General features: G+C 39.1%; 1 protein-coding gene across 5 annotated transcripts in view; it reads left to right on the forward strand.

Moving 5' to 3' along the window:
- U2SURP (U2 snRNP associated SURP domain containing) overlaps nt 1–9,570 on the forward strand; it is a 44,296-nt gene extending 34,726 nt beyond the window's left edge. For 4 of the 5 annotated variants that reach the window (XM_058844324.1, XM_058844321.1, XM_058844323.1 and 1 more), the window contains 4 exons: nt 4,255–4,365; nt 6,785–6,903; nt 7,653–7,829; nt 9,062–9,570. In XM_058844324.1, coding sequence (XP_058700307.1) covers nt 4,255–4,365; nt 6,785–6,903; nt 7,653–7,829; nt 9,062–9,200 — 546 coding nt within the window. In that variant the 3' untranslated portion in view covers nt 9,201–9,570. The remainder of the gene's footprint in view (nt 1–4,254; nt 4,366–6,784; nt 6,904–7,652; nt 7,830–9,061) is intronic. The other variant, XM_058844325.1, reaches the window with a different exon arrangement.
- The last annotated feature ends 1,293 nt before the right edge of the window (nt 9,571–10,863 follow it).

Here is a 10,863-nt window from a genome sequence, read left to right on the forward strand (position 1 = left end):
GCTGCAGAAATCCTATTCCTCAGATTTCCTGGAAAAATCAAGCTTTCAAAGAAATATTTTGCTCTGCTTCTGGTAAAATCTAGGGCTTGGGACAGCCATTGTTGGAGCAAGACTGTTCTAAACAAAACCAAAACGCTATGGTCTGGCTGGATGTCTGTCCTGTCTCTAACCAGTCTATGCTGGAGTGCTTACATTGTTTACCAAGCAGAAATTCCTATCTTTCATCAAATGTGTAGTGATTAGCTACCTAGTTCATCCTAATAAGTAGCATGCAGCTAATTTATCTCAAATTAATTATGTGTGAACGTGGCCACTCTCACACAGTTGAGGCTGTGTAACTGGAGTAACCTCTTGTGAAAAAGCCTTTTTGCACTGAAGACCCTGTGCATGGACTCAATATCAGCAGAAGATTAGAAAACAAAGGACAGTTTTTGGAAGCTGATCAGTTTTAAGTGAGGGAGGCTACTGACAGCACACCTGTTGGTATCTAAATGGAAAAAGCAGAACTTTCATTTGTAGCAGCCTGATGTCCCTGAGCCATGGTAGCAAAAGGTGCCCATTCCTTTGGCTTGTTTGCTTTCTGAGTGGGCTGTCATCAAGGTCTCAGCTTCTAGCTAAGGCTGAACCCTTGAAACACTCCTCAGATGGAGAGGGGGAGGAAGTCTCCAGATGAGAACCAGCAGACAAGAGGTATGCTGTGGACTGTTTGTCTTGAGCTCATGGGAAAGAGCTCGTCCTTAGTGAGAAATGGGATCCTGCAGTGGAGCATTAAGTAGGGATCACTCACAGCCACTCCAGTGATATCTGACACTTCTGCATTGCGGTCTCTGAACTGGGAACTCTGCTCTGGGAGGCTGCTCTGTCTAAGGAATTAGTATTGCAAAATTTTGGCACAGGGATTTGAAACGTTTTCCTCTTCCATTTTATTATGCATATTACTGACTTTGGGGATAGTCCACATAAAAGTTGATGTTTTCCTGAAAATGAACAGGCTTACCAGTTCTTGTCTGTTGAACAAGAATGGTTAAGGAATAACCATTGCAATGAGGATATATTAGTTCATTCTCAGTGCAGGTTTATAAAGTGAACTGCTTACAGAATTTATCAATTAGATGCTTAAGCAGATTCAAGCCCAAGTATTAAAAATCTTTTTCTCCTGGGTGGGAGAGTATCTTTAACTGTATGATAGGGATATGAGTATCCTGTACTCTGCATGGAGAGATTGTGAGAAGAGTGTTCACTATGGCCAGTGTACAGTGAGCAGTGAAATGGTGAAGGGATATAACCAAGCATCTTAGTTCAAACAGTAATTCTAAGTGGTCAAGTTTTTTAGAGAATTCTTTTGTGGCCTTTGGAACTTTCTTATAAAACACAGGTACAGTGGTGATGGATGATAGCAAAAGCTTGTATACATGAAGGTGTAGGGTGAGCTGATCTGATTAACTGCTCACTTCTGCTGGGTGAGGAAACATCCTGATCCTGTGAGCTTTGACACTTGCTGATTTTCCCTTGACCCAATACATTCTCACTAAGGGAAGGAAAATTGAACTGGGGAAGAGGGTGAGCTTCTGGACTGTGGAAGGCTCAGCCAAACACTGCAGTTGGTGCAAGGGAAGGGTGGAAGGGGGAGCCTGTGCTTGGAGCGCAGGAGTGGATGGAAGAGCCTGATCTTTCTGTAGTGAGCTGTTGATACCATCTCAGCACTTTGTAACACTTAGTCACCTTCCCAGGGGATGTACTCATTTCCTCTGCCCACAGCATCTTTTAAAAGGAGTCAGTTTGCATGGGTTCAAAGGAAGATACAGCAATTGTGTGGAGGAGAAATCCATCTCTGGGTGGTCTGTAAAAGACCACAGCTGTCCCAGGAAACCCTATGATCCTGCCATAGCTGGAGTCTGGGGAGGTGTTGAGTGAGATGTTACCACAATGTAGCCTTTCCTATTTTCTCTCCTTTCAAGGCACCTGCTAGTGACCATCTTCATCCCCCCACTCCACCCACAGTTTCTGGAGAAGCTACATGCAAATAATTCCTCTTGCCATTTAAACTTCCTGCCAGCACTGGGTTGTATGCCCATGGAACACATGCCATGCGTGTCAGCATTTTTTTGCATCCATTTAGCTTATTAAGTCAGGTGAAGCCTGTTGTTTGGATTCCTAGTTTATTTTCATCTCAGATTACTTTGGGCTAGAGACTTGGGCTTCCTTGCTTTCAAAATATGGTTAAATAGAGATTGTCACAGCTTTGTTGGCTAAAAATGTAAAGAGACACATCTTACGAGGATATGGAGGGTTTTTGTGGACTTTTGTTGGTTTAGGGTTTTGTTTTGTTTTGGTTTTGTTTTTTAAATTACATGGGTTATTTAGTTGGGAAAACAAAGTTAAAGTCTTATGGGCATCTTCATGCCATGACAGCCCAAGAGGCTTCCTGGATCAGCTGTCTCCTCTGTACTCCTCTTTGGTACTGATGGTGCTGAGCAGCTGCTGACCTTGGAATTTATGTGATGGTAGGGAAGGCTATCTGGATTTTGTAACAGAACAGGTGATACACAGTGACACTGAGTATATGGTTCTGAAAGGTATTTCTGCCTTTGAAACTCTGCTTTTAAAGTGAGGGAAGAAAAGCATGCCTTTATAGAAGATGGTATGTGACAAATGATGATGACAGTTTTCCATTGGCTGAATTGTCAGAAAAAATGCTCAACTGCAGGTAGAGCAGGCTCTGTAAGTGAGGGAGGAAAGCAGAACAGCTGACAGAAAACTGTGGTATGAGATAACAGTGGTTTTTTAGAAATTTTGTTTTAGTTCTTTTTTCCCCCAAAGCATGTTGTTCCCATATATTAGAGACTAAAATAAAAAATGCAGTGTTGGCATAAGCTCTGTAATTGAAGGGAAAGGGGATCTTGTTCAAAATAGCGTTATCCTTGCTTGGGTTTTATGTTTCTTAGCATACTTATGATTAATTTGTTTTTGTGATACTTTTCATTTCTGTCAGTAACTGGAAAGGTTGATTAGATCCAGTCTGCTTGATTTTTGAGGGGGAAGAAAAAACGTGTAGTTTGATTTTGTGACTACTTCATATTAGGGAATTGAGGACCTGGAGAATAAGAATCCTTTCAGATAATCAGAATGGACACAGTTGCAAAGTCTTTTCCTTTGTGTGTTTTCAGTGTGGAAGAATGAAATACTTTCAAATAGAAAATAACTTTGTGTTTGCTAGAAATAAAAGCTCAAGCACTGAAAAAATCCACTCATATATAGAATGTCAGTCTTGAAACAGGATGTGCCAGGAGGGTCAGAGCATGAACATTTGGAAGATGGCTGACAAACAAAACCTGAATTACTACCAGGCTCTTCCCTCCTTCTCCAAAAAAGAGACACCTCCTCCAAAAAAAAGGAACAATTGTTTGTACAAGGACATGTTACTAGGAATAAAGAATTGACAAATGATAAATAAGAGATGTGAGTGAAGTTTCATGATGTGAATCAACTTGGAGAAGGTTTTAGTTCATCTAGACCAAAAACAAAACAAAACAAAACCAAACCAAAAAACCCAAACAAAAAAAATAACCCACAAAGAAAAACAACACATGGAGAAATTCGGACATTTGCTTAACTTTGTGACTCTGTTGGAGATACTGCAGCAAATTTAGTTTTACATTTAGCAGCACTTGGGAACTGAATTTGGTTGCTAAGCTTGTTAGCACATGAAAAAGTATTATGTTAGTAAAAATCAGTTCTTTCAAATCAGCCACTCTGTGCAAACAACCCTGAAGAGGAGGTGCATTGTTTTATGTCCTAATTATGTCAGTCATTTGATTTTAACATTCAGGGTTAAATGGAAAAAAAGGCAGTTTCCAATGGAAACTTTGAAGTACACAAGAGAAGTTTAAAGAATATATTGACACCTGCAGTAAATTATTTCATTTTGAAACAAAAAAAAAAAAACCCAGATGACCCAAGAAATACAAGGGTGCGGTGTACTAATGATGGGCACAGAATTTAGTAGCATAACAGAAAAAAATTCCCTCTATTTTTAGTTCTCACCATGTCTGTAAACAACTGCAGGTGCCTGCAGATGAGTGTGTGGTTTTGTTACTTTGATCCAGTTTAAATAAATGTAGTATCTCTGCGCACAAGCTTGTATAGAAGGAATGAAGAACACAGACTATATATCATGGAAATTTCATTTTCAGCCACCTGCCTAACTGGATAATAATAAGCCAAATAATCTAATGGTCAGTATTATTTTCACAGCTTAAGGTGATGAAGTTTCAGGATGAGTTAGAGTCTGGAAAAAGACCCAAGAAGCCAGGCCAGAGTTTTCAGGAACAGGTTGAACACTATAGAGACAAGCTGCTCCAGAGGGTAAGAAATGTTCTTTATGTTTGCCTCTGATTCTGTGATAGGCTTTTATTGAGTTCATTGAATGTAAGGTGGCTTTAAACATAACAACACATGGTTCTTGTTAAAATGCTACTGTTATGTCAAATTGCATGTCAAAGTCCAAGTGCTTTCTGCAGAACACATACAACCTCCTTTTTTAATCCAAATCCTGTAGTGTTTCCCGCTGTACAGCTGGGAACATAGCGGGGATAGGAACCTTTGAGATCGCTCCTGGATGTACTGCATGAAGCAAGCTGTTAGGTGTGGGAAAGGAGAGGGACAGCTCTCAATTGAAGATGTTCATCAGACTTCTCATTTTGCTTGTAGTAATTGATCTGTTGTGCTAATGGCTTCCCAGGGAAGGGAGAAAATAGTTTTAAGCAGCATATTTGTTTCTGATTCTCCAGTGTCTAAGTTTCCTAAATAATTCCAGCTCGTCCATCACCCAAATGTGACTGAATTTTGTACCATGTCCGTTTTTAGAAGATCTCTCTAGACTATGAAGTCAGAGTGATTTTAAAAGTTACCATCTTATATGTGATGATAGGATATGATCTCAGACCTTTGAAACATAATTTAAAAACATAACCTCTTTGGACATTACTTTAGTGAGGGAGGATAAGTGACAGTTGCTTTTCTCATCTGGTTTTACAGCCTGACAGATCAGTGATGAAATTAGGCGCCCATGCAGTTCCTTGGAAGCTAAATACAAATAAGCAGTTTCCACCAGGGTTTTTTCTGTCACTTGTTATTTGCATTATTTGGTGCTCGATATCTGACTAATTCATAGTACCTTGAAGAAAGAGACTTTTAAAAATTAGCTAAACTGATCCCTGAATGAGATGTACACATTGGAGGTTGATCTTTGCAGTTAAGACTTTATAAAGCTTTTAGAATTTTCTTTCTAAATGTAGTTGTATTGTAAAACTTCCCACTTTCTTGATGATTTCTATAAAAGTAATGATTTGTACAGTGAGCACAGAATGCTTAGTGAGGCAGTAGCTTAAACAAACAGAAATTGATAATAACAGTCCTGATAAAATTTTAGATGCCTTGTGTTGAATTAGTTCAACCGGCTCATAATATTTTGGATTTTTAATAATTTTCTCTTTCAAGAAAGAAAGAAATATTTAACAATATTTACAACTATTCTTTGAAACAATAGTAACTCCGTTATTAAGGGAATAACTTAATCTTCTGCTTTAATGCCATAATAAAGTTAGTTTTTGTAACAGTAATGTAATACTGATCCTGATTACATTTCCCATGAACTTGGTGGTTGGTCATTCTTGTTTATCAAACTTATAATAAGCTTTCAAGTGTAATTTCCCAGCAGCATTGTACATTGTTTAGAGACTAGAAACTTGGAGCTATTTAAAATACAATTTATTCTTATTTATCAGGATGAAATATGTAGTTATTCTGTCAAATAAACCTGGCACATCTTGAGAGTACAGTGATTTAGAGATGCCTAACAGCAGTTTGTAAGAATAGGAAAAGGGACACTTGCGGGTTTTACTAAGTCTTTGCTGTGAAAAGAGCATGAGACTAGGTGTGTACAAATGTCCTGGTATTTCCTGCACTTAGGTTACCTCCCCTCCCTCTGCTGTTTTTATTTTCTTCTTTTTTTCCCCACCATCCCCCCTTTCTTCCATTTAGCTAAATCACCTCTTCTTTGTCTTCATTATGGGGTATGCAGGGAATATCTGTTTATTTTTTGCCATGGAATTGATTTTTTTTTATTGAATGATCGGTACTAAAAACCACAGCATCTGATCTCTGTGTTCGGATTTGCTGTTGAGGTTTATTTTTGTATAGTTAATTTTCTATTTGACAGACAGACTCAGTGTGCTCAGGGTATATATTTTCTTTCGAAATGGTCCTATTGATACCTAGAAATGGACTATAGTTGTTTGTTTTTGATAGAGTAGATGTTATTGCAGAATCTTGTTTGTATTTTTGTTCTGTCTTTAGATAGCTTCTACTTATGAGAGTATATCCATTTTCAGTCTGGATTAATGAGGATGAATGCACATATTTGAAGTAGAAAGAGGTTCCTGGTGTTTTTCCATGTTTAATTTAGTTTAGAAAATCTATTACAGCTGTAATGTTTCCCTGATATTTGTAACATTGAAGACTGTTCATTTCCAAGTAGATACTCAGATTTTCTCACACAGGGTGATATTCTTCATGTTTTTGTTAGTTTGTGTTACAGTAAATGTTTGTGCTGTGTCCCATGCAGGAGCAAAGAGCTGAAGAGCTGGGAGGGTGTGACCATTAGTTCAGATCATGTGCTGTGTTCCATCAGTGATCACTGCTCTTATACTGTTTGTCATTGGCTTGATTGCCTTTAATACTTATTCACACCTTGTCTGAAATCATGATGCTTCTGATAATCTAGGAAAAAGAAAAAGAGATGGAAAGAGAACGGGACAGAGACAAAAAGGACAAGGAAAAGTCTGAGACCAGGTCCAAAGATAAGAAGGAAAAGGAGGAATGCACACCAACACGGAAAGAGAGGTATGCCTCTCCTTGGACTAAAGTGAGTGGGAGGAGAACCCTCACAGTGTCTTTACAGGCAATGACAGCCTTGAAATTACCTTATAGCACACATCTGATTTAAAAAAAAAACCCACAAAACCACCTAACAAAGCAAAAAAAACCAAACAAAACCCATGCTTTGGCTATTAAAACATGCTCCAAAATGTCAAAGGAATTGCCACTTTTACTCTGCAGAGGGTAAAACAGAGTTGTCCCTTGGCTCATATATGCCCTGGGGAAGCATGGTAAAACGATCACCAATGGGGGTTAACTGTCTTTAGCAGTGAATTGCCTGCAGTGCCTGGGTCAGAAAACTGTCATGAGGACAGACCACAAATGATACACGTGGTTTCAGAGTTACTCACCTCACAGTGCGAATCCTTCTGAGCAGCTGGGTTTGGGACAGAGTGGACACTGATCTTCTAGTGCTTACACAGCCAAACTCTGCCTTGGTTCTAAGTGTAGTTATGGTAAAAGGCCTTGCTTTTCAGGGAGTTGTGACAGAATGTGTTTACACTACCAAATGACTCACAGGCCTTGATTTTTTTCAAGCAGAGAAAATCTGTTGCACATGTTGAACTTGATTTTCTGTTTTAATAATAAAAAGCCTACAGTATTTTAATTCCTTACAAGTAACTGACATGACGTTGGCTAAAGCAAATCCCTGCAGAAAGGAGCAGCTGTTCTTACTGTGTGTTTTCCCTCCCCATGTGTGTGGCTGCCTGCAGGAAGAGGCGGCACAGCGCTTCCCCCAGCCCGTCCCGCAGCAGCGGCAGCCGCCGAGCCAAGTCGCCCTCGCCCAAATCGGAACGCTCCGAGCGCTCCGAGCGCTCCCACAAGGAGAGCTCCCGCTCCCGCTCCTCACACAAAGATTCTCCCAGAGATGTCAGTAAAAAAGGCAAAAGGTGAGCTGGTATCTTCTCTGTTTCAGGAAGCTGGTGGCTGTGTTTGGCTGGGGTTTGGGGGGCGTTGCAGCAGAGCACATTTGACACTCGGGTACTTTCTCTCACAGTGTAGTGCATGTTCCTCATTAATACTTTTGGGCACTGGGGTTGGAGGTGCACATAGCCTCCTGCCCTGATGGCTCCAGATTCTGCTCTGCTGTGGTTTTGTTCACCTGTTCACTGGTAATTTGAAGAAATGCTGCTTTCTTAGCTTTTTCTTTTCAAAGGATAAGTCTTCTGTAGTCCTTCTAATATTTCTGTAGCCCTTCTGTAGAACCTCTCAAATTACAGTGACCATGCAGCCTTTCACTGATAATTTACTTACATGAAGCTCCTCACTCCCAGTTTGTCTTCTAGGGGAAAAAAACATCAGATACTGCTTATGGGGTTTTGTTTCCAAATTTGTTATTTCCTAACCTCCACTCTGACACAAATATTTGTCTTTAGTTAATATTAAACTTGAGGTGAAATTTTATTATTCTGCTAATGCTGCTGTAACTTGAAACTTGCAAGTTCACCTTCCAATTTTTATAGAGGTATAGAGTATGTTACTAATCTAAAATTCCTCAGGGTGAGGAAAACTCCTTGATGGTGTTGGAAAAATCATAGCACAAAACTACTGTATTCTTGTGCTTATATAAATGAGGATTTCAAATAAAAGTAGAAAAGTAGTTGAGATTGGGTTTTTTTTAGAGTTAATATGATGCTCATTCAGTTTTCATTATATTATATCCATATATTAGATGGGTTAGATGACAGTAAATTCAGTGTCCCTTGTTTTTCTGTGGGGTTGCATCGCAATCTGAACGTGCTTGATGAGAATCAGAAGTATTTCATTGTAACACAATTGAACATAATTTTTCATTTCTGTTTGGATATAGGCTGCAATTCATACAAGAGCCAAAGCTGGTTGAGGTTATGTGAAAGGCTGTGAATTCTTGATGTGGGTTTTAAGGACATGAGTGCATGTTATTTTTGATGTGGGTTCTAAGCACTGAAGATAAGCCCAAAATACTCTCAAAACCTTATAATACAGAAATGGCCTTTTTCTCAAAAGCAAGATATCAACGTGTTACTTTTGTTATTAGGGAAAAATATTTTCTACATCATTTGGCTCAATAAATGAATACGAGTAACTTCAGGAAAAGGTGCTTTTACCTATTAGTATTTGACATCAAGGTTTTTTTTTGCAGGTCGCCATCTGGCTCCAGGACACCCAAAAGATCAAGAAGATCACGATCCAGATCCCCTAAAAAGTCAGGGAAAAAATCCAGGTCTCAGTCCCGTTCTCCTCACAGATCTCACAAGAAGTCAAAGAAAAGCAAACACTGACAATATTTTTTATGAAGTTGTCACTTACTGGAAATGCGGTTTTGTTTTTGTGCCTGAACAGTCTGTTTAAAAACAAAAAAGCATTCCTGATTTTTTTTTTTTGTGAATGCACGTGTATACTCATGAGTATCGGCATCTGTAGACCTGTCATTGTTTTATATTGTACAAAATATCTTCATTGTGACTATTTCCCAAAAGAAACATTTTTGTGTTTAGAAGTTTCATCAAATGTGTGTAACTGATCTGCTGGCAGTAGTGAAATTTTGTTTTTAGAATGTTGTGACATAGCAGAAATAACCCAAATGTTCCCCCTTTTTGTAGCTTTGACAATTTGAATTAGATTTCAAATAAAATCTGAACAGAAAATGAAGATGTTGTTTTCTTGCCCCAGTGGTGATCCAGATTCCTAAGGGAGTGCAGAGTTTGTTTGGAAGTACTCTTTCAGACACACTGCGCTGCTGGATGGTTCAGTGCAGTGGGGCTCTGTTCCTGTTCTCACTGCTTTGGCTGTCCAGATAAAGGCACCTTCTCAATCCAGTGGATGGGGTTTCTTCCCTGCTCTGAGATTTTACTGTGAGAAGAGTTGAACAGTCTGGTACCTTCCCTGATAAGCTCTACAGGTAAATCTTTGCTTCCTATGTCTCCATTTTAATCACAGGGAGTATTTTTAAGACCACAGTAATGTTTTTGTTCATTTTTAAAAAAGGGCCTCTGCAAAGACACATCCTCTGGGGGTGTGTGTAGCATATGTGTGATGTCTCAGTAACAAGCCACCCTTGTGGCACACATGGGGAACACTAAAGGACAGCAAGCCTGAGGCTTTGTGATTTCTTACATATAGATACAGTAATTGCAGCCTTCAATAGACTCTTGTTTTCTAAAACTGATTTTTCCTGCAAAAGGACAGTTTTTACATTATTTTATTGAATTTGTTCCTCTGTTGTGAAAATTCTTCAAGATGGGAAAAATTAAATTTTATTACATATTTATTAATATTTTTTATTCAAGAGGCTATTTAATTTCTTTATTTCGTGTTGGGTTTCCCCTTCTCCAAACCTGTTCTGTGTGTTAGGCATTGATGTGGCTTTAAATTGCATCCCCTTACCATGCAGCCTTTCTGTGAGTGGGAGAAGGGGAGGGATGAGAAACGGGGAGGGTTCAGTGTTCATACATGGAGGTGTGGGGAGATTGTAATAAAAATATAGAATCAAAAGGGATCTGGCCTCTTGTGAACTGTTTGTAAAAGCCAAAGCTCTGCTTAGCTGCAGGCACAGAGTGCTGGCTGAGGGCCTGCTGTTACACTGCTGGTACATTGGTGTATCCACAGGCTTCACACAGTTAGAGATTTGTAAATATTGGACCTGTTGGACATGTAAATGGCCTCACTGGCTGCACTTCCAGAAGCAGGATCTGTAAGGTCTTACAAAAAAAACCATATTTTCTCTCTTTTTTCCTTATGAGAGACCTTGTTATAAGATTATGTAAATTGTTGCGTATGTGAGAATTAAATGGAGAATTCTCTTTGCTAATGAGAACTCTGAAGTGATCTGGAACACTGAAAATATGAAGAATGCATGCATACTGTAAAGCCTTTCTTAGAATGAGTATTGAATAGATGCATTGGTAATGAGAAAAGAATACACCTTTTATCTGTTTGAAATAC

The sequence above is a fragment of the Poecile atricapillus genome, chromosome 8 (assembly GCF_030490865.1).
Source record: "Poecile atricapillus isolate bPoeAtr1 chromosome 8, bPoeAtr1.hap1, whole genome shotgun sequence".
Classification (NCBI taxonomy): Eukaryota; Metazoa; Chordata; class Aves; order Passeriformes; family Paridae; genus Poecile; species Poecile atricapillus.